The sequence below is a fragment of the Girardinichthys multiradiatus genome, chromosome 5 (genome assembly GCF_021462225.1).
Source record: "Girardinichthys multiradiatus isolate DD_20200921_A chromosome 5, DD_fGirMul_XY1, whole genome shotgun sequence".
NCBI classification, from domain to species: Eukaryota; Metazoa; Chordata; class Actinopteri; order Cyprinodontiformes; family Goodeidae; genus Girardinichthys; species Girardinichthys multiradiatus.
In genome coordinates, this window is record NC_061798.1 from 29872691 (window position 1) to 29896459 (window position 23769).

Sequence of the window (23769 nt, forward strand, 5' to 3'; positions counted from 1 at the left end):
GTGTGACGTGTTAATTCATTCAGGTGGAGGTTTGTCTGATCAGCACATAGTCCCGGTTCATTGAGGCAGAGAAATTAGGCCACAGTCGCTCTGAAACAACTAGAGCCGACCCAAACACTCACACAACTAAAACCAGCAGGTCATCGGGTCTTAACAACAAGGTTTCTGCAACATTTTGAATTACATAAAAGTAAATTTTTTGATTTTCCATACAGGTCCTAAATTACATTTTGTTGTGTCATAAATCAGTGTGTTCATTCATTCATTCAACACTTCTTCCGTAGCATTTATTCGCTCCTTGAGTCGTAGTTCTGCTGAGGAATCCAGGTGTCAGTGTCCATAGTAATCGGAGAATAGACGCCTCAGGAGCGTCTGGATTATGAGTCAATGTCGCTGCCGTATTCTGAGTGGCATGCTGAAAGAAACGAATGCAGAAAGCTGTGCAAAAAGGTTCTGTTGCAATGATTCTAGGCCCAGCTGTGACCACAGGTGGTCTGTTGTAATACTCTGAGGCATTAGCAGCATAAAGCTTTTCTGTTACACACCAGATAGTAAAGGAATAAATAAGGTACAGTATGTCATCCAAAATTTAACACTACCATCTGTGTGCATTTCACTGTTTTGTTACAACCAAAAGCTTAAGGAAAACAATAGATGGTTTTTCCTTTTTTTTTTTTTTTTTTTGCAAACACGAATTGGAAAAGTGTGCATACATATTTATTCAGCCCCTTTAACTCTGTTGCTACTAATTAAAATCCAGTACAGGCTATAAAGTCCAGTACAACCAAACAAAACACACCTGGTTGTGGTTGTAAAGTAATTAACATTTCAACAGGAAAGGCAAGGCACAGCACATTCTTGTGATTTTTCACTGTGGCACAGGGTTCTGGGTTTTTGGGGGTTTTCAACAGTGATCTTTCAAACCTTTTGGTGTTTTATTTTCTCTACAAATATTTACGTTCTTTCTGATTGGTTGGTTTGGTTTTTTCAGTCTAATGATTGACTCCTCATGCGGGGACACCTGTTTGAACTACACTTTGGCAACTCACAAACTGTTAAATGCAAATGAATGAATTCAAAGATCAGAACTTGGAGTCAACTTTGAACCTCTGAAATAGGGAAGTTTCAATCAATATCTACGTTCCTGTAAAAATGGCTTTTAGATGTTTTCGCTTTATTTGACATCCATTCAGATGATTTTAAACTGCACACATCTCAGAGCAGTTTTGGTTCAAAGCAGCTTTGACAACATTCTTCTGGATAAGTGAACCGATGAATGTACTCCTCAGTTATCTGTTTCATCAGACTTCACATCATTTTGGTATTTGATAACAAGCTTGATCCCCTCTTCCAAGAAATGCTCTGGTGTGGAGCATACGGGTGTGTGTTAACACAACCCCAAGATGGGAAGACATCAGCAATGACTGAAGCCAGTGTTTGCTGCCAATTAATCTGGGAAGGGTCGTACGGCCATTTAAAAACAATTGATGTCTCTCGTTCTGTTTTTAATCTTCAAAGGTGTGCGTCAAAGTAAGTTCACCCTGAGGTCAGGCCACTTGATTCTCCAAGAAACTGCAAAAATAACAAAGAAAAACATCTGACACATCTCTAAAGGCTGATATACTCTGTCAAATGGATAATGGATATGGGGTGTGTATGAAGTCTCCAGAAAATATAGTTATACAAAAATACTAAAGTACAAAGATAAATCAACTGATAGGCTATGGTTGAGTAGATATCAGAAGGCATGGAATGGCAACATGTAGGTACAAAATGGGCTTAGAAATTCACACGTACACACACCTCCTCCCAACAGTCAAGCACGGTGGTGGAGGTGTGATGATTTGGCTTGTCCTGAGTTGGACACAAACTCCGCTGACCCGGAATAAACTCATTCAAAGTAGCAATGATGTCAAACACATCATGACATCTATACCAGTGTAGCAGAACAGGAAGGAGCCAAGGCTCTGGAGTAACCCTTTCACAGTCGATTCATACTGGGTTAAAGTCCTGTAGGTGTGCTCTTTATATTACATTATAAAGACGAAAAATTAAACCACCCAAAGTGATGAGCAATGCAAAACTCAGACATATGAAGAACCAGCCGTGGGAGGAGAAGCTGAAGCTAAGATGAAGGGTGGATAAGACTCACTGCAGAACCTGCTGGTGGAAGGTTTCCTTTCAGCGCTGATGAGGTCATTCAGCAGATGACTGTAAAAGTTAGTTTTCAGGGCAGAAATCATCAGGATGTTTCATTATCACATATCAGCAGCATGCATGTCTTTTCGAGCCGGAGTTTTGCAAACACGAAGTTCGAAGCTGAATGTTAAGTTTTCAGGTGAGACCCACGGAACCCACGTCACTTCCCAGGGAAGTCCGAGAGGTTCCCATCTGGGCAGCGAGCTGCAGTGGGAGTGGGGCTCTTTTTTTCTCAGGCGGCAGAGCAGGAGTTTGACTTGCAGAGGCACAGCACAGCTCTGGGTCTATTTTACCGCAAAGAGGGGAGAGCAGAAATCTGGCGCCGAGAGGCGGAGATAGCGCTCGGAGCCATGCGTAAAATCAGTTCTGCCTGAAGGCTTGGCGATCAACAGCCCCCTGGAAGTTTGAAGGCATCCAGGATGGCCTGAAGTCTTGCCTTTTTTTTTTAATTTTTTTTTTTTAACCTTAATCAGAGTTGTTTGTGTTCTCTGGGACGTTTTTCTGCTTGTTTTGGAGTAGCTGAAGAACTTTAGGTTCGCTTTCTGTCCGCTTCGGAGAGGAGATGGTCGCTCAGGATGGGACTGTGCCTCGGAACCGAAGATACAGAGGAGGAGAAGAAGGCGAGGGTACACAATGCCAAGATAGACAGAGACCTGTACGAATACGCAAAGCGAGAGATGAATGTGGTTAAAATCCTCATACTGGGTGAGACCGACCACCAGATCGGCTTTTAGCCGGAAGGCTCTAAAGTGTTTTACTCGAGTCAGATTCAAGCATAGAAGTAAAAACTGTTTAACCTTCTTACAGGAGCAGCAGAGAGTGGAAAAAGCACTTTGGTCAAACAGATGAAAATCATCCACAGCAATGGCTTCACAAAGCAAGAGTTAAGCAGCTTCAAGGTGGGAACCACACACACTTATCACACTCAGATCCATTAGCACACAGTGGAGGGACATTACAAAGCAACGCAAACTCCCACATTCTTTGCAGCTTTATTTGCACCAGATTCACAAAGCAAACGGCACTAAATACTCGCAGGCTTGAAAACAACCATCAACTCCAGCAGATCAGCACAATTTGCACCTATTTTTGCTACAGGTCGCAGTTTCTCTCTCTTCAGCTTCAAAAACAGCTGATGTGGATGTCAAATTAGTTTTTTTACACCAAAGCAGTTCCAGTGCTTAACTGGGCCTCTGCTGTATGGGAACTGGTTCTATAAAATAACTAATTTGGTCTTCCTTTGGCCTCAAAGCCTCGTCTTTATGTCCCTATGTTTCATCCAGTAAACATTCGATCCGCTCTCTCAGTGTTGTCCAATCGCAGTCCTCAAGGGCCACATGTTTTAGACGTTTCTCTGGTTCAACAAATCTGAACATAATTTAACAAGCCTCTGCAGAACATGAGGATTTCCTAAAGAGGTAATACTGCCATTAGATCTAGAACGCCGGGCCTTAAGGACACCCCTACTCTATCTGCTTTCTTTTTAATTTCTCTACCCTCTTAGCAGTTAAAGACAGCACATTGAGCAGGGCTCATTGACACTGTCTGACGATATTAAAAGACTTAAAAAAAATCTTTTTAGTGGAAGACATCGGAGATGGAGGTTCTTGTGGTCTACTGAAACTCTGTGAGCGGTGATGTGGGAAGATTAGAGCGAGTCGGCTTTAACAATGAGCTCATGATATTTTGACTGTTTGTTGCCGTCTATAAGCCCACCTCCAGCACCAGTGGTTCCTTCTACTGGATTGGCTCAAAGTTGGTGTTAAAAAAAGACCAGCTTTCAGATCTGGAAACTCAAGGAAATGGTGCTAGAACTGGAACTGGTTTGTTGGAAAAAAAAAACACAGAGATAGAGAAAAGTATTTCTTTATTTGTATTTATTTATTGACAGTGAACTCCATATCCTAACCTGGAGAGGCAGTCCTCAGAACCTTAAGAGTAACATCTGACTGGATGCGTCACGCCGCAGCTGCCTTTCTAAATTTTAAAGGAATACTTTTAATGCACCACTAGAGACATTGTTTATGGACGAGGTGAACTGTGCTCCAAGATTTATTTTTTCTCCATTTTGTTTTATCAGTTGATTACTCTCCATTAATGTTGCGTAGAGTTGCCATGTTATCTTAATTGTACAAACTAATATCACAAAATCAGAAGGCTGGGACAGTTGTATGTCTGCGTTAGGTTAGTTTGTACTCTTTGTTCAGCAGATATCTACCTAATATCCAGAATATGTCAGTTTTATCCGTGAGAAACTGGGCTCCCCATAAGAAGCTTACTTGGGGTGACCCTTTTACACATGCAGTCTGTGCAAAAAAATAAGCCCTGCTGTTGTATTGTATTTCATCTGAATGATTTAAACTAAACCAGAGGTTCCATCCTTTTAATGACTTTATTCATAGATACGCATTGACTGAAAGCAAGCGTATCAGATGATACAATTATTACATATAGTCGATAGGTGCTGACTGTGCGTTTCTCCTCCTTCCCTCCCTCCCGCTCCATTCCACCACAGTCCCTCATCTGTCTCTCAGCACATTAAAGCCAGATAAAAATTCCTCAGTCTGCTTCACCTAAGTCATGCAACACAACCAGATTTTTATGGAGTTAATTCATTGGAGTTCTGTTCATGCATTTGAAGCTTCTGCTGAAAGTTCTGCGATCGTATGGTTTGTATTTCATATTTGAAATAGTGACAAAATGACTAGTCTGTGGGGTGCTGCTGACATTTGTCATGACACTCAAGCTGGTATGCAGTGGTTTTAGTTCACATCTGCTTGTCCTTCTGTGTGTGTGGGAGAGAGCAAATGGAAGCCAAATTCCAGGGGTTGGGATGGGGTGGGTTGAAGGGAAAGGATTCAACATACAAGGGTTGGACAATGAAACTGAAACACCTGTCATTTTAGTGTGGGAGGTTTCATGGCTAAATTGGACCAGCCTGGTAGCCAGTCTTCATTGATTGCACATTGCACCAGTAAGAGCAGAGTGTGAAAGTTCAATTAACAGGGTAAGAGCACAGTTTTGCTCAAAATATTGAAATGCACACAACATTATGGGTGACATACCAGAGTTCAAAAGAGGACAAATTGTTGGTGCACGTCTTGCTGGCGCATCTGTGACCAAGACAGCAAGTCTTTGTGATGTATCAAGAGCCACGGTATCCAGGGTAATGTCAGCATACCACCAAGAAGGACGAACCACATCCAACAGGATTAACTGTGGACGCAAGAGGAAGCTGTCTGAAAGGGATGTTCGGGTGCTAACCCGGATTGTATCCAAAAAACATAAAACCACGGCTGCCCAAATCACGGCAGAATTAAATGTGCTCCTCAACACTCTTGTTTCCACCAGAACTGTCCGTCGGGAGCTCCACAGGGTCAATATACACGGCCAGACTGCTATAGCCAAACCTTTGGTCACTCATGCCAATGGCAAACGTCGGTTTCAATGGTGCAAGGACCGCAAATCTTGGGCTGTGGACAATGTGAAACATGTATTGTTCTCTGATGAGTCCACCTTTACATCCGGGAGAGTTACGGTGTGGAGAAGCCCCAAAGAAGCGTACCACCCAGACTGTTGCATGCCCAGAGTGAAGCATGGGGGTGGATCAGTGATGGTTTGGGCTGTCATATCATGGCATTCCCTTGGCCCAATACTTGTGTTAGATGGGCGCGTCACTGCCAAGGACTCCCGAACCATTCTTGAGGACCATGTGCATCCAATGGTTCAAACATTGTATCCTGAAGGCGGTGCCGTGTATCAGGATGACAATGCACCAATACACACAGCAAGACTGGTGAAAGATTGGTTTGATGAACATGAAAGTGAAGTTGAACATCTCCCATGGCCTGCACAGTCACCAGATCTAAATATTATTGAGCCACTTTGGGGTGTTTTGGAGGAGCAAGTCAGGAAACGTTTTCCTCCACCAGTATCACGTAGTGACCTGGCCACTATCCTGCAAGAAGAATGGCTTAAAATCCCTCTGACCACTGTACAGGACTTGTATATGTCATTCCTAAGACAAATTGACGCTGTATTGGCCGCAAAAGGAGGCCCTACACCATACTAATAAATTATTGTGGTCTAAAACCAGGTGTTTCAGTTTCATTGTCCAACCCCTGTACATGCACACAGGACTTTCAGAGTGTTTTCTCTTGCAATTTCTAGTCTTATATAGTGGTTGCTCTTGCTATTCCCCACTTCTCTTTTATATGGATCTCTCCTCTCTTAGCCTCTCTCATATTAACATTCTGCAATAAAATAACCACTAACACCCCCTTTACGGATCATTCAATCATCATGCGAAGCGATCTGGTGAAATCAGGGACTGTGTGTGCATCCACAGCAATTGGCTAGGATTGTGGAATCAAAGGGGCGTGGAGAACAACTCCCAACATTCTTCTGAGGAGAACATTTAAGGTTTAAGATAAGGCAATTCCCCTTGATTCAGCTGAGCTCTGTGATCATCATGCAGGCTTTCTGAATGCATTCAGTATTTAAAATAAAATGAACATTTTGCGCACAATCAACATGTTATTATCTGCATCAGATTCTGTTGATCAACGTATTTCTTGGATCAGACGAACAATAGAGTAGGTGGTTCTGCTCTGTTTGCAGCCACAGATGCTGCTGCTGTCTTTGTTTTGTATCATATCACTACGTCACACTCGTTCCCGTCTAACCCTCTTAGTCGACTGAGTTGGTCTATCATGTAAAATCCTAATAAATTACATAGATTTTTGTGAATGTAACATGATAAACTCTTAAAAATTCAACAGAAATTTTCCATTTTCCATAAAACACCCAATTCCCATATTTAAAGGTTAAAATTCAATTAACAGTTTTGGAAAAACTGGTTTTAAACCTTGTTGTTTATCAAAATTGACCTCCGACCTTCCCTTTGTGGCCATGTAAGTCCGTTGGAAATTTGTTCTAGGTGTTTTTTCTCGGTTCAACGTTGTGTAAAGGTCAGAGGGCGTCCTGATGGGAAAGTCAGTAACCACCCTAAACACGTTCGTCACAACATCTGAATGGATTCTGCTAGACTAGATTACTAATTTAAAAAAATAACAATTAATTCTGGCAGTTCCTCAAGACCTTTGTTCTTCTGTCGTTCATCTGGGAAAACGTCACTAGTATTTGTTTTTGGGTCTTACACTCACCTTTTTTTTTTTTGCTTCCTGTTACCAGTGATTTTCACATATTTACCACCTCAGTAAATACTGCAGGTTCCAAGCACTACCATCCAGCGGGGGATTTCGAAACGGATATTCAGCAGGACTATTTTTTCTTCAGAAAGACAAAAATAAAACCCAGAAAAAAAGAAATGTTGCCCTGTTTATTCTTCCAGCTTAGAGATGGACTACATGATCCACCTTTCAGTGAGAATTCCAGGTGAGAGACTTTTTTCTCACCATCCCCAACCTCCAAATCCAATATGGCTGCCATATTTTCAACCTGCTTAAAAGTTATTTTTTAAATGTACTTTTAATCGGACAAATTAAGATCAACACATTCCAATTTATTAAATATGACTGGATATGTAATTAGCCGGTATAGATAATGGATGTTAGCTTGTCTCTGTGCACAGCCTTTTTGAGGCCTTTCTGACTAGGAACTGGAACATGGCTGAGCTGATGTCAATCCCAGGTCCAGTATCAAACTCCAGAGGTAAATAAGTAGCCACCAGCCATTGTCGTTCGTTTACTGTTGTCAGATTCAGTTAAAAAAATTGGCTTTCTAGGAGCGCAGCGCATGCAGCCTATATACGCAAGACTCAGCACTTGACGCATCCATCCCGGGTTTGAGTCACGACCCCGGAGACCTATGCTGCATGTCTTCCCCCTCTCTCCATCCCACTTCCTGTCTGCCTACTTTGGAAAAATAACAAAATAAAATAAAAGCTAATAGTGCTGCAAAAAATATCTCTTCTAGGTACCACTGAAGCCAACACAAATACCACTGGGGATCATCGTACCACACTTGGGGAACCTTACAAATTATAACCATGATGGGCGGCGCTGGTGGTGTAGGGGCGAAAGTGCACGACCATATACAGAGGCTACAGTCCTCGAATGGCGGCTGTCCCGGGTTCGAGTCCTGGACCCGGCGACATTTACTGAAAGTCTACCCCTCTTTCCTGTCTACCTATTGTCAAAAAATGGAAAAAATAAAGGTGCCGAAAAAGTATCTTTAAAAAAAAAAAACATTATAACCATGACGATAAATTTTTTAAATGCATATTCTTAGTCTCTGAAATAAAGTGTCCACATTTTTACATTTAGTTTTGTGTCACCCAAGTATGTTTGTCTCCATACAGATGGACTTTTGTTATTCTCAAGGGCTCAAACCTAAACAGTTAATTCTAAGGGAAAAAACTTATAAGATTTAATTTAGCAAAGTAGCTTGCAGTCACCGAGCATTTTATTAAGTACACCTTGGCTGGCCCCTCTTTGCCTTCAGTTTGTGGAATAGATTTGATCGAGCTCCTGGAAACATTCCTCAGACATTTTGGTGTATTTTGAAATGAGAGCGTCATAGTTGCTGCAGATTCCTTATCCTTCATGTGAATATCCTATTTTCCTCCTCACACCTGCCTTTCACTGGATATTTTCTTTTTCACACCGCTCTCTGAAATCCTGAGAAGGTTGTGCATGAAAGTCACAGTGGACCAGTAGTTTCTGAAGTACTCAGGCCGGGCCGTCTGGCACCAACAGCCATGCCAGATTTACGCTCACTTAAATACACTTTAAGTGGATCTGCATCTTATCAGAAAAACATACGGAATGTGAAGTTGGTGAAATATACACAAATACTAAAGTCTAGGTTGTGAAAGTCTGTCTGTTTTCGGTTGGGAACAGCATGGCATTTATGTAATTAGCTAATAGGGTTAGTGTTGCTTTATTGCAATCCAAGCGGTTCTTTGTGATATTATACTGGTCCTTCTCAAAATATTAGCATATTGTGATAAAGTTCATTATTTTCCATAATGTCATGATGAAAATTTAACATTCATATATTTTAGATTCATTGCACACTAACTGACATATTTCAGGTCTTTTATTGTCTTAATACGGATGATTTTGGCATACAGCTCATGAAAACCCAAAATTCCTATCTCACAAAATTAGCATATCATTAAAAGGGTCTCTAAACGAGCTATGAACCTAATCATCTGAATCAACGAGTTAACTCTAAACACCTGCAAAAGATTCCTGAGGCCTTTAAAACTCCCAGCCTGGTTCATCACTCAAAACCCCAATCATGGGTAAGACTGCCGACCTGACTGCTGTCCAGAAGGCCACTATTGACAAGCAAGAGGGTAAGACACAGAAATAAATTTCTGTACAAATAGGCTGTTCCCAGAGTGCTGTATCAAGGCACCTCAGTGGGAAGTCTGTGGGAAGGAAAAAGTGTGGCAGAAAACGGTGCACAACGAGAAGAGGTGACCGGACCCTGAGGAAGATTGTGGAGAAGGGCCGATTCCAGACCTTGGGGGACCTGTGGAAGCAGTGGACTGAGTCTGGAGTAGAAACATCCAGAGCCACCGTGCACAGGCGTGTGCAGGAAATGGGCTACAGGTGCCGCATTCCCCAGACCTGGGCTACAGAGAAGCAGCACTGGACTGTTGCTCAGTGGTCCAAAGTACTTTTTTCAGATGAAAGCAAATTCTGCATGTCATTCAGAAATCAATGTGCCAGAGTCTGGAGGAAGACTGGGGAGAAGGAAATGCCAAAATGCCAGAAGTCCAGTGTCAAGTACCCACAGTCAGTGATGGTCCGGGGTGCGGTGTCAGCTGCTGGTGTTGGTCCACTGTGTTTTATCAAGGGCAGGGTCAATGCAGCTAGCTATCAGGAGATTTTGGAGCACTTCATGCTTCCATCTGCTGAAAAGCTTTATGGAGATGAAGATTTCATTTTTCAGCACGACCTGGCACCTGCTCACAGTGACAAAACCACTGGTAAATGGTTTACTGACCATGGTATCACTGTGCTCAATTGGCCTGCCAACTCTCCTGACCTGAACCCCATAGAGAATCTGTGGGATATTGTGAAGAGAACGTTGAGAGACTCAAGACCCAACACTCTGGATGAGCTAAAGGCCGCTATCGAAGCATCCTGGGCCTCCATAAGACCTCAGCAGTGTCACAGGCTGATTGCCTCCATGCCACGCCGCATTGAAGCAGTCATTTCTGCCAAAGGATTCCCGACCAAGTATTGAGTGCATAACTGTACATGATTATTTGAAGGTTGACATTTGTTGTATTAAAAACACTTTTCTTTTATTGGTCGGATGAAATATGCTAATTTTGTGAGATAGGAATTTTGGGTTTTCATGAGCTGTATGCCAAAATCATCCGTATTAAGACAATAAAAGATCTGAAATATTTCAGTTAGTGTGCAATGAATCTAAAATATATGAATGTTAAATTTTCATCATGACATTATGGAAAATAATGAACTTTATCACAATATGCTAATATTTTGAGAAGGACCTGTATTATTGTGGACACTGATATTGCAATGGTGATAGATTTGCGATATTTGTGCAGTTCTGCCCTCCTCATTATGATTGTCGGTTTGAACTTCAGTAAGTCGTCTACATGCCTAAATGCACTTCGTGACTGGCTCGTGATTGGCTGATTGAACATCAGTGTTAACAAGCAGTTGAACAGGTGTACCTGATGACTGTAGATGCTAATGTAAACATAGCTTCGATGTTGTCATTTTTATTTAAATGAATGTGGAAAAGGAAGAACTTGATCTTGTGATCATGTTAGATATACATGGGTTGGACAATGAAACTGAAACACCTGTCATTTTAGTGTGGGAGGTTTCATGGCTAAATTGGACCAGCCTGGTAGCCAGTCTTCATTGATTGCACATTGCACCAGTAAGAGCAGAGTGTGAAGGTTCAATTAGCAGGGTAAGAGCACAGTTTTGCTCAAAATATTGAAATGCACACAACATTATGGGTGACATACCAGAGTTCAAAAGAGGACAAATTGTTGGTGCACATCTTGCTGGCGCATCTGTGACCAAGACAGCAAGTCTTTGTGATGTATCAAGAGCCACGGTATCCAGGGTAATGTCAGCATACCACCAAGAAGGACGAACCACATCCAACAGGATTAACTGTGGACGGAAGACGAAGCTGTCTGAAAGGGATGTTCGGGTGCTAAACTGGATTGTATCCAAAAAACATAAAACCACAGCTGCCCAAATTACGGCAGAATTAAATGTGCACCTCAACTCTCTTGTTTCCACCAGAACTGTCCGTCAGGATCTCCACAGGGTCAATATACACGGCCGGGCTGCTATAACCAAACCTTTGGTCACTCATGCCAATGCCAAACGTCGGTTTCAATGGAGCAAGGAGTGCAAATCTTGGGCTGTGGACAATGTGAAACATGTATTGTTCTCTGATGAGTCCACCTTTACTGTTTTCCCCACATCCGGGAGAGTTACGGTGTGGAGAAGCCCCAAAGGAGCGTACCACCCAGACTGTTGCATGGCCAGAGTGAAGCATGGGGGTGGATCAGTGATGGTTTGGGCTGCCATATAATGGCATTGCCTTGGCCCAATACTTGTGCTAGATGGGCGCGTCACTGCCAAGGACTACCGAACCATTCTTGAGGACCATGTGCATCCAGTGGTTCAAACATTGTATCCTGAAGGCGGTGCCGTGTATCAGGATGACAATGCACCAATACACACAGCAAGACTGGTGAAAGATTGGTTTGATGAACATGAAAGTGAAGTTGAACATCTCCCATGGCCTGCACAGTCACCAGATCTAAATATTATTGAGCCACTTTGGGGTGTTTTGGAGGAGCGAGTCAGGAAACGTTTTCCTCCACCAGTATCACGTAGTGACCTGGCTACTATCCTGCAAGAAGAATGGCTTAAAATTCCTCTGACCACTGTGCAGGACTTGTATATGTCATTCCCAAGACGAATTGACGCTGTATTGGCCGCAAAAGGAGGCCCTACACCATACTAATACATTATTGTGGTCTAAAACCAGGTGTTTCAGTTTCATTGTCCAACCCCTGTATGTTTTATGGAAAAAGGAGTTTTACTTCTAAAATTTTCATTCAATCATTTGTTTGCTTTAAGTTTTTCACACAACATGATAAATGATACTGCAGTAAATATGAATATTGTAAAGAACCTTTTCAGAAACAGAACTGCAGCTTTGCAGCTTCTTTTAGATGTTATGCCCTGAGTTTGATTAATGCCCACTATTTATTGATGTTAAAAGGAGATGTTTCACGTGGAAGCATGCACACATGCATCAACACATTCGGCATTGCAGTTTCTCCGCTCTTTTGTGCTCCCTGGTGTCAGTTAACTCTGCCTTTGTTCTGCACTGACGCCCTTATTTTCAGATGGAGAAATGACACTAACCCACAGGCTAGTCCCTCCCTTCCCGAACTGTCCCAGCGTTCCACAGCAAACACAGACACGTATTCCTCTCCACAAACACACACACACACACACACACTGCTCTTTATCTGACCCTTGTGGACATTGTTTGACTGTATGACACAAACATGAACAGCATGTACCTTAACTCCTTAACTTGTGTTTCTTTGGGTCCTTTAATCTGCGTTTGTGTTGCAATAAAACTTTCCCAGAGCTGCCTGTTGAAGGGAAATGAGGAGAGGAATAGCTGTTGCTTTATCCCTCTTTTATTTGCAGCCAGAGGCCATGTTTTCTCCAGGCTGAACACATAGCTCTGCCTTTGTGTGTCTTAATGCAGAGTGTCAGTGCTTATAAAATACAGCAACTATGAAATCTTCATTCTGAAATATCTTTTGCTTAAAGGTTTATTACAGCGTTCCTACACAGTCTAGATCGACATGGAAAAAATAAACTAAGTGTATAGAAAAATATTTGTATTTATCTGACTTCATTCCTACCACATCCTTCCACCATGTCTGTCTTCCTTCCCCTTCTTTCTTTCCGGTGCCCTTACTTCTAACCCTCCTTGATTCTCTCTGTGTTTCTTTCTTTCTGTACTCGTTTCCTTCCTTCTTTCTTTCCTTCTGTTTATCCTAGTTTTTTAATTTTTCCTTTGCTTCCTTGTGTCCTTTTCTTTCTCTTTCTTCTGTTGTACCTCTCTTCTTTCTTTGCATCCATCCTTCCTTTCTTCCCTTTTCGTGCCATAAATTCATGTTTTACTTTAGTATTTTAGATTTTAAATTGTGTTATAAATATAAAGGACTGAGAACTTTGGAAAGTTGAATCTGGAAGGTTTTGATATTTCTACAGAAAAAATGTGTACCAGCCATAATAAAAATACCAATTTATTGGAAAATTTATTGTAAATATTGCAGGTTTTTAAGTTTTTTTTTATTTCTCGAACACTCCCTGCATTCTCAGTGATGCGCTGTGTATTTTACAGTATGGGGTTAATAATTAAATATCCGGGTCTGACCAGTTCAGCCACATTTTTTCCTATGTTTTCTTATTACCATCTCAGACACAAGTCAGGTCCTGATGACTGGTAGTTGTCTGTGTTCAGGGAGCCAGCCCCAGCAGAGACCTGGACCAGAACAATAGATCAGTCTAAGTGGGTGGATTTAGAGATTACACGGCTGTGATGAAGCTCAGCACGTCTTTGCTGATGCTGAGGTTCCCACAGGGATTTAAACCGCAGCAGGAAGTGAAGGTCAGAAAGGTGCATTTTTATCTGATTGACTTTCTTTCAGGAACAAATAAGCTCAAACTTCAGTGAAAATAAAGTGCTTTTCTCTGTACTCACAGATGATGTAGCACTGATAATGGGCTAGGAAAACCGACCTAAAGCTCTGTGGTGGCAGATTGAGATGCTCGGTGTCTAAACATTTCTTGTTTTACTCCACAATTCAATTTGAAATTTAGTTGAAAAATACTGCATTAATCCCAAAGGGAAATTAAATCGAACACTGGATTAGCAAAATCTTTTCTTTTTGAATTTCAAATTGTGTCAGAATGATGAGAGAGACATGGTATTTTTTTTAGTTTACATAGACTAAGAGCACTAAATGGTGTTTTTAATAATATATCATCAATATTTCTGAGCTGTAGTTAACTGTGGTAATCAGAGAGAAGAGATAAGATGAAACATGTTATTTATTGATCCTAATCATTAATTTGGGACGAGTAAACGGAGGAATTTTCAAGAAGAAAGATGGTCTGGTTGTTGAAAAATGGCAGAGGGGGAATGGGAGGATTTGGAGGATTTAAGCCCATCTTCTTAATAAGTGGATTTAATACTTCCTCTCCAATATTTCTGCATGTGTCGCCATGGTTACGGTCACAGTAAATTGGAGGCAAACCTGTGGATGTATTTTAAGGCAACAGCTCAAACACGTTGCTTCCTTGTGTGACCTCATGAAAAAAACAAATGAAAACAGCCAAGCTATCAGGAAAAAATCTCCAGATGCCTGAAGGTGTCACGTTAATCTGTTTAAACATTCATACACATACAGGTCCTTCTCAAAATATTAGCATACTGTGATAAAGTTAATTATTTTCCATAATGTAATGATGAAAATTTAACATTCATATATTTTAGATCCATTGCACACTAACTGAAATATTTCAGGTCTTTTATTGTCTTAATACGGATGATTTTGGCATACAGCTCATGAAAACCCAAAATTCCTATCTCACAAATTAGCATATTTCATCCGACCAATAAAAGAAAAGTGTTTTTAATACAAAAAACGTCAACCTTCAAATAATCATGTACAGTTATGCACTCAATACTTGGTCGGGAATCCTTTGGCAGAAATGACTGCTTCAATGCGGCGTGGCATGGAGGCAATCAGCCTGTGGCACTGCTGAGGTCTTATGGAGGCCCAGGATGCTTCGATAGCGGCCTTTAGCTCATCCAGAGTGTTGGGTCTTGAGTAACTCAACGTTCTCTTCACAATATCCCACAGATTCTCTATGGGGTTCAGGTCAGGAGAGTTGGCAGGCCAATTGAGCACAGTGATACCATGGTCAGTAAACCATTTACCAGTGGTTTTGGCACTGTGAGCAGGTGCCAGGTCGTGCTGAAAAATGAAATCTTCATCTCCATAAGCTTTTCAGCAGATGGAAGCATGAAGTGCTCCAAAATCTCCTGATAGCTAGCTGCATTGACCCTGCCCTTGATAAAACACAGTGGACCAACACCAGCAGCTGACACGCCACCCCAGACCATCACTGACTGTGGGTACTTGACACTGGACTTCTGGCATTTTGGCATTTCCTTCTCCCCAGTCTTCCTCCAGACTCTGGCACCTTGATTTCCGAATGACATGCAGAATTTGCTTTCATCCGACAAAAAGTACTTTGGACCACTGAGCAACAGTCCAGTGCTGCTTCTCTGTAGCCCAGGTCAGGCGCTTCTGCCGCTGTTTCTGGTTCAAAAGTGGCTTGACCTGGGGAATGCGGCACCTGTAGCCCATTTCCTGCACACGCCTGTGCACGGTGGCTCTGGATGTTTCTACTCCAGACTCAGTCCACTGCTTCCGCAGGTCCCCCAAGGTCTGGAATCGGCCCTTCTCCACAATCTTCCTCAGGGTCCGGTCACCTCTTCTCGTAGTGCAGCGTTTTCTGCCACACTTTTTCCTTCCCACAGACTTCCCACTGAGGTGCCTTGATACAGCACTCTGAGAACAGCCTATTCGTTCAGAAATTTCTTTCTGTGTCTTACCCTCTTGCTTGAGGGTGTCAATAGTGGCCTTCTGGACAGCAGTCAGGTCGGCAGTCTTACCCATGATTGGGGTTTTGAGTGATGAACCAGGCTGGGAGTTTTAAAGGCCTCAGGAATCTTTTGCAGGTGTTTAGAGTTAACTCGTTGATTCAGATGGAAGGAAGCCATTACTCCAAAAGCAAGTCCTGTGTTCTGATGAATGTAAAACTGAAGTGTTTGGCCATTAGGACTATCATTACATTTCCAAGACAGAGAACAGCATGGGTGGAATCATGGTGTTCGGTGGGTGCTTTGCTGCAAGAGGAACTGGTGCACTTCACAAAATAAATGGCACCATGAGGAAAGAACATAATGTAGAAATATTGAAGCAACATCTCAAGACATGAGTTAGGAAGTTAAGGCTGGACACAGGTCTTCCAAATGGACCATGACCCTAATCATCTTGAGGAGTCGTTTCAAAGTGGCTCATGGACAACAAAGCTTATAAAGATGCATGTTTACCAAAGACTGTAGAGGGCGCTGTCCTTCAGTATTTCAGAATTATAGTACATTAAATAAAAAATTTTTTTGGAGTCATCTATTTTTATTGCTAAAATTAAACGAAAGCAAGGAGATGACTTTTTAGACATGGAGAAGTTGTTAGAGCCTTAAAAGCAACTTTACATAAACACAAGAATCCACTTAGTGAAGGAGGTACAAAAGTACAGTTGCTGATGTATCAAGAAATCTGCTTCACATTGTTGCTTTTTCTCTCTTTCCTCCTATCTCCGTCTAGTTTTATTCACCTTCAGTTGTCTGGTTCCTCTCCCCAGGAAACATTTCCTTACTTTGGACTTTCCTTGACTACAAAGATGGGAACGTGACTAGAACAAGAACAATAATATTAGACTCTATGGCTACATTTCTTTTCAAGTGATAAAACAAATCAATGTTATCAGTTCATTAAACTACAAACTCTGGTAGAGGTTAAGCATTTTTTTTATCAGTAGCAGTCAGTTTTTGCATTTATTTGTTGAATTTTTGAACTTCCTGATTTTGATGATGTTCACGGTCGTAAAAATAACACCCGGTGTTAATTTATGTGCTTTGAAGAAAGCAAGGATGTTTGATGTACCAAGTGTGTTGAGATATTAAGTTTGTTTTCTCGCGGCGATGATAATAGTGAATTCTAAAGAAAGGTAAAAGCACAAAGAAGCTTTTATTTCGACAGAAATCAACGTTGCCTCAAAATCTTTCCCCTCTGCTCACAAAATGAATGTGGGTCACCTGACCAGCCTATCCCACCTTAGATGTTCCACAGAGAGAGCGGCGGATATCAGGATGGATTAATATGATGCCTAAAAGCAGAGTGAGTACGCTGTTCGAAAGGGAATGATATATTTAAAGGGCCACCAGAAAGTATTCATACCTGTTTACTTTCTTACGTTCCACTGTTATTCTAAAACCAATGTGAGTAGAGCTTTCTTTAACATAAGAGGAACATAATTATTCAAACCCTTTACCAATATATTACACATTATTTTACTTGTCTATAATTGACCCAATATGATTAATGTCTGTACACTGTGAGCGTGTGAAACTGAAGTCAAATTTCTTGCCTTGATAAACCTTATTCTGATTTAAAATCTCCTTTATTAATTTTTAGAGATTTCCTTTATCTTAGCAGAACTGCTATAAGTTATGGTAATGAACAGCCAAATGTAACTTTTTTAAAGATTCATTTTAGTATCCTAGATTGTTTTTAAAAGCTGAACTTTGACTCAAATAAAAACCTGTGCAGAATATACAGTCTGTGCAATGTCCAGCAGGAGCGCGGTGTCCTCAGTGGAGACTTTCTGTTAGGAGTTTCAGTAATTATTTTAAAGGCTTTTAAAATAATATATTATAGTATAGTATTTGGTCCCTTTCTTTAGGAAACAGGGAGAAGTCCAGCTTTACACCAGAGCTACCTTGTGACTTAGTAGTGTTACACATGTAGTGTTATGCATGATGTTGCAGTTGTCATGTGAGAAAAGGGGCAGGAAGTTTAAGGGGTTTGAATAATTTTGCAATACACTGTATGTTTAATTTGTGATTGACCCAGAACTGTGGGTTATCTTCTGTTGTTTCTGCTGTTCTGATGGGAACCTGGCATACCCTGTTAACAGGATTCAAATAAAAACATGATAGAATGAGCCTTTTGTTAGAAGGAAAATAATGTCAGTCAGTCATCTGTCATTTTTTTATACCGCTTCTTCCATAGTGGCTCGTGGGGAATCTGGTGTCTGTCTCCAGCAGTCTATGGGTGGGAGGTGGGATACACCCTGGACAGGTCATCAGTCCATCGCAGGGCCAAATAATATCTTTAAAACTTTGAAATATAGTTGTGTGAAGGTCTGCTTCCTTACTGTTAGACTGACCCAAGTCTTTGTCTGTAAGTGTTCATTTCCATTGGACAAACCATGTGAAGAAATATGTAAACACATTTGATTTTCAGGAGCACTTTCAGCTTGTTTTGATGTTTGATGTCAGCTTGAGGAAGGGAGGCACTGTAGTGTCTCTGATGCATGTCAGAAACAAATTAACTGTAAAAATCTTCTGAGAAAACAGCACAGTTACAATCTTTAGGTTTTAAATGAATCATTGCTGCCTTCATTCATTTATCTTAAACTTTCACTTCTGGTGTTTGGCAGCTGGCGGTGTTGGATAACCTCCTGACTTCCATGAAGTTTGTCCTCCATGGAATGGGCGTACTCCGCATCAACCTGGCTAGCAGCAGGAATAAGGTAAGTTCCTTGTCCTGCTCTCTCTGTCCGACTAGTTTAGGTTCTGATTGAACATCTTTCATTCTGCCTGTCTACCTGCACTTCACCCAGACCGCCACCAGAGGGCGGCATCTTCACACTCAGTCTGCTTGGAAAACAGCAGAAATTGAGGTGGCAGGTGGGTGGCTAGATTGTGAAGTTTGATTTAATTTGAACTTTGTTATCTGAGTTAGTAAAGCTCCTCCTCTCCCCACCCACTCTGCACATCCTGCTGGGAGATGATGACCAGCGTATTTCCTCTAATAAATGTGGGCTCAGTCATTCATTCCAGCATCTTTAATGATAACTGACTCATAAACTCCTCTCTCACTTATACTTGCATCTCTAATCCATCTGGCCTTTTCCCCGATCATTCATCCCTGCTTCTTGTCTCCATCTCATCGTCTCTGCAGGTCCACGCCCATTCAGTTCTGTCTTGTGGGCGGTGTTTCGATGAAGAACAGGTGCTGTTACCTTTCCTGAGCCACGCCCTGTCCAGCCTTTGGGCCGACCAGGGGGTGAGGGCCGCGGCTGCCCGTGGTTACGAGTACGAGCTGAATGACTCGGCGCTGTAGTGAGTAATTTTGAAGCACACACTCACGCTGAGCAGAGGAGAAGCAGGGGTCTAATTAGCAGAGCTGAGCAGCTGATGCTCGGTGTCACTTGAAGTCAACATCTGGAGAGCGAGGGAGAGGGCTCTCAGTCTGTAAATACATGGAGTTAAACATCTTTAATAAGTGGCATCAAATAGAAATGTTTTTAGAAGTAATTATTAGACAGTCCCGTTGTGTTTTATTGAGATTTTAATATGACAGACAGGGGATTGATACACAGTTCTTAATTTTTGTGACATTAAAAATCTGAAACGTGTCCTGTGGATTTGTATTCAGCTCCACTGAATCAAGGCTTTGCAGAACCACTTTTCATTTCAGTTGCAGGTGCAAGTCTTTTTGGGTTATTTCTCTGCCTGCTTTGCACATCTAGAGTCAGACATTGTTGCCCTTTCTTCTTTGCAAAATCGCAAAGTCTCTAGTCTCAAGATTTGTGCTGCATCTAACAGATTTAACAATAAAAAAACTGCTTAAACTATCCTTTCCTAGAAGAAATTTTGATTTTTGTGTCTGTTTTGGCCAATAATGAAGAACTAAAGAGCATCATGTGACTCTGGAGCTGCAGGTTGCAGACTTTTGTATTGGCTAGCCTGTATTTGACCAACAGTAATTGTGAAATGGAAGTTAAACAATCAATTGTTTTCTAAATTTCTTTACTGATGCTCATTAAGGACAGGAGCTGCAGAATCTTAAAGATGTGTGAATTTAAACAGGACTAAAGGCTGTGCAGGCACAACAGTGGACACGAGGAGAGGATGATGAAGAACGAAACTAAAACACGAGTGTAGAGGAGACGGTGTGTGTATCTGTGTTTCTGATGCGGTGGCGAGAAAGAGCTGAGCAGCACCAGGAGGTCCATTCTCATCCTCTGCCCCAGTTGGAGGCCTCGCTTCTGGGATTATCCACACCGACAGGCCCCTTGGTTCCCACTGAGAACCACCATCCATCACCACCACCTCAAACACACTCTCTGTGCCGCTACGTTACATGTGAGGATCCTTGTTGACTCGTCCATCCTCTGGAATCTAATCTTAAACTCGCTCGTGGTTCAATCTTAGGATTCCTATGCAGTCTGGAAAAGTTGGGAAAAGTATAGATTTTGATTTCAATTCAATTCAAAGATACTTTATTGATCCCCGAGGGGATATTAGAATATTTTCCAAGTCTGAATAAGTGTAAAAATAATTTATAGAAAATTACTTGTATTTCAAGACTTTTGTCCCTTTTGCTTAAACGATGTTCCCTTCCTACCGTCCTTTGTTTGAGTCCTTCCTTTCTTCCTTGTGTCCTTCCTTTGTTTCATAAGTCCCTTCAACTGTCCTACCTGTCTTTTTTTCCTAGTGTCCTTACTTCTTCCATCTCTGCCACATGAGGTTCAGGTTTCTTTTTTCCTGTGTCCTTACGTTTTACTCCATTGGTCAAAGGAGTCAAATGCACTCCTTTGGTCTTTCCCTCCTGCTTTCTGTTCTTCCATCCTTATGTCCCCATCCTAGTGACCTTCCTTCCTTCCTCCTTTGTTTTGTTTCCTCTTTCCCTTTCTTTTCTTCCTTGCGTCTGTCTTGCTTTCCTTCATTCCTGTTTTATCCATCCATCCATCCATCCATCATTGCTGTCGTCCCAAACCTTACTGAAATAATAATCGCAACAATCAAAATTACAACAGTGTTACTTTAATGTAAGTTCAATTCTATTAATTGGTGGACAACCCAGAGCTTTCCCAGAAAGCTGCTTTGATTAAAGCAGGTAAAGGTAATTTCCTTTTGCTTCGTTGTGCCTTGTTCAACATGTGACCTACACACCATAGATTAGTTACCAGATCATGACTCTGACTCGGGAGGATTAGGCTCTACAGCAATGCTTTAAATGTGAGGTTTGTTCATCAGATATTAGATATTAATGAATGTTTTTAAAAATAAGTATCAAATGGCTGTAATTAATTACTGTAGATGACTCAGTTACAGTGTAAGTTTCTTCCTCTAGTTTCACTTAGTTTCAGATACTATTTAAAGCTTATATATCCAGTCCCTCCACATTCACTGGCACTCCTGGTAAAGATGTGTACAAATACTTGCAAAATGAGATCAATTCATTGTAGTAAAATAATATATTCGTTCATTCATTGGAGAGAGAAAATTTAAGTTAAGGAATACTTGTGTCTTTGAAAATCATAAAAAAAATGTTTTATTTACATCTGTAACCCTATAATTACTGGAGGCTTTATATTCAGATCTCATCCTGTTCAGACTGAGTGCAGACTGTGATCTTTCACATGGCCAACAGGAGATCAAATAATCATGTTTAAACTGAAAATAAGCACCAGATATCACATCTATCTCTGTGTATATTTTGTTTATATGCCATAATAAGCATTCTACCTCAATCTTCTTCTCCCATTCAGAAGCTTATGCACTTATCCTGATATACTCAGGTCCATGTCCAGCTTTAGTTGTTTTAAACGTTTACATTTTCACTCTGACAAATGGAGATATAGTCAAGTTTAGAAACTAACAAAAGGGAATAACAAACCAACTTATTGGTTTACAAAATAAACAAGTAGTTAAACAAAAACAACAGCAACAAAAAAAAAACAAAATGGTTTGAAAAGAACAGAATTAAAACAGAAACTCAGAAGACCGAACAGTGTCACAACAAAGTGGTACATTTTAAAACATCTCAGTCAGCTTACATATTTAGCAGTCATTTGTAGATGAGTTTTTTTTTAAGCTGTTGCTTGTTTTAGTTCATCAGGATTCAAACATAGAGATTCTGGGGGGGAAGCAGAATAAAACTAAACAACACAACAGTGAGATGGACACTTAATTTTACTTTGTTTTATAACTTTCAACACATGTCCGCCCTACTTCAATGGCATGTTCTTTTGTTATTCCCATTTTGAGGAGTGGCCAAGAGAAATGGGTCTCTGTGTCACGTCATATTTATACCCCAAGAAAAGACAAAGTCCCAAATGACGGATTTAAGTTACTAGACACCCTGAGCAACTTTCAAAAAGAGTAAAGAATGAAAAAAAATGTTTAAATGCTATCATTTCATTTAGGGCTGTGGCACAGTTGGTAGCACTGTTGCCTTGCAGCAAGAAGGTCCTGGGTTTAACTCCTGCATGGAGTTTGCATGTTCTCCATGTGCATGCGTGGGTTCTCTCCGGGTACTCTGGCTTCCTCCCACAGTCCAAAGACATGCCTGTTAGGTTAATTGGTCTCTCTAAATTGCCCTTAGGTGTGAATGAGTGTGTGCATGGTTGTTTGTCCTGTGTGTGTCTGTGTTGCCCTGCGATGGACTGGTTACTGTCCAGGGCGTTCCCTGCCTCTGTAAGGGGGGGCACCACTCCTGATTTAGTCAAAAGCATTTATCCAAATGTGCCATTTTTTTCTCCCACTGTTAAAATGTTCTGGTGGGTTTTTCTGCATTTTTCTGTGTGACAGTATGAATAAAATAAAATAAACATTTATTATATGGTTCTTTATACATATAAATGCCAGAGCAACTGTATAGGACAGACATAGGAAACTGGCTGCTGTTTAATGGGAACATTTCAAACTGTGGGGAGCTTCCTTTTCAGACAAGATGTTCAGGTGTTTGAATTGAATTTGTCAAGGGTGAATTTTATCCCCCATGTTTTACACGCAGGCATGATCAGGGCTGTTTTAAGTGTGAGTTGTAGTAGAATATTTAATATTTAGATGCTCCTAGTCATGAGATGATTTATAAATCTGCCCGTTTTAAAAATGTTCACTATCACAGGTGAAAATGTGCTGTTTTATAAACTAAACATGGTCTCTAAAACTTAAAAGTGTTTCTCAGATCAACAGAAGTAGCAAGCAGACTCAAGTGTCGTCTGTTTTGTTCTTTTTTCTCTTGTTTTAAGCAGCAGGACGTCTGTCTCTGTCCAAGAAACTGATTCAGGATGACTAGCTGAGAATGTCACAGTCAGTTCACATAGGTGGAGATGCCTGTGTGTGTGTGTGTGTGTGTGTGTGTGTGTGTGTGTTCTTGTACTTGTTGCTGAGTGAGAACCATTTTTCGTATTTTTATCGCAAAGTGAGGACATTTTGACAAAGTGAGGACATTTTGACAAAGTGAGGACATTTTCCTGGTCCTCACTTTTTCAAATTCTGTTCTTGGGACAGGGGTTAGGTTTAGGACTAGGGTATGAATTGAGTTATTGTTAGGGTTAGGCACTAAAAATCAAGGAAAATGAATGGAAGTCAATGGAAGTAACCGAAAAGTCCTCATAAAGATAGTAAAACACGGATGTGTGCGTGTTTGTGTGTGGGTGTGTGTGTGTGTGTGTGTTTGTGTGTGTGTAAAAGGATCAGCTCTTGCCGTGTGTGTGTACATGCTCATGATACACTCAATCACACCGGCTGAGTTAGCAGCTAATCAGTGTTTGGAAGCTTAGCCTCAATGTGTTTATTATGGTAAACTACTCTGTGAATATTCATCGTGATGAACCCCCCCCAGGG

General features: G+C 41.2%; 1 protein-coding gene across 1 annotated transcript in view; it reads left to right on the forward strand.

Moving 5' to 3' along the window:
• The first annotated feature begins 2362 nt into the window (after nt 1–2362).
• gnav1 (guanine nucleotide binding protein (G protein) alpha v1) overlaps nt 2363–23769 on the forward strand; it is a 40341-nt gene continuing 18934 nt past the window's right edge. Inside the window, exons 1-4 of the mRNA XM_047365333.1 lie at nt 2363–2904; nt 3007–3098; nt 18567–18659; nt 19091–19251. Coding sequence (XP_047221289.1) covers nt 2775–2904; nt 3007–3098; nt 18567–18659; nt 19091–19251 — 476 coding nt within the window. The 5' untranslated portion in view covers nt 2363–2774. The remainder of the gene's footprint in view (nt 2905–3006; nt 3099–18566; nt 18660–19090; nt 19252–23769) is intronic.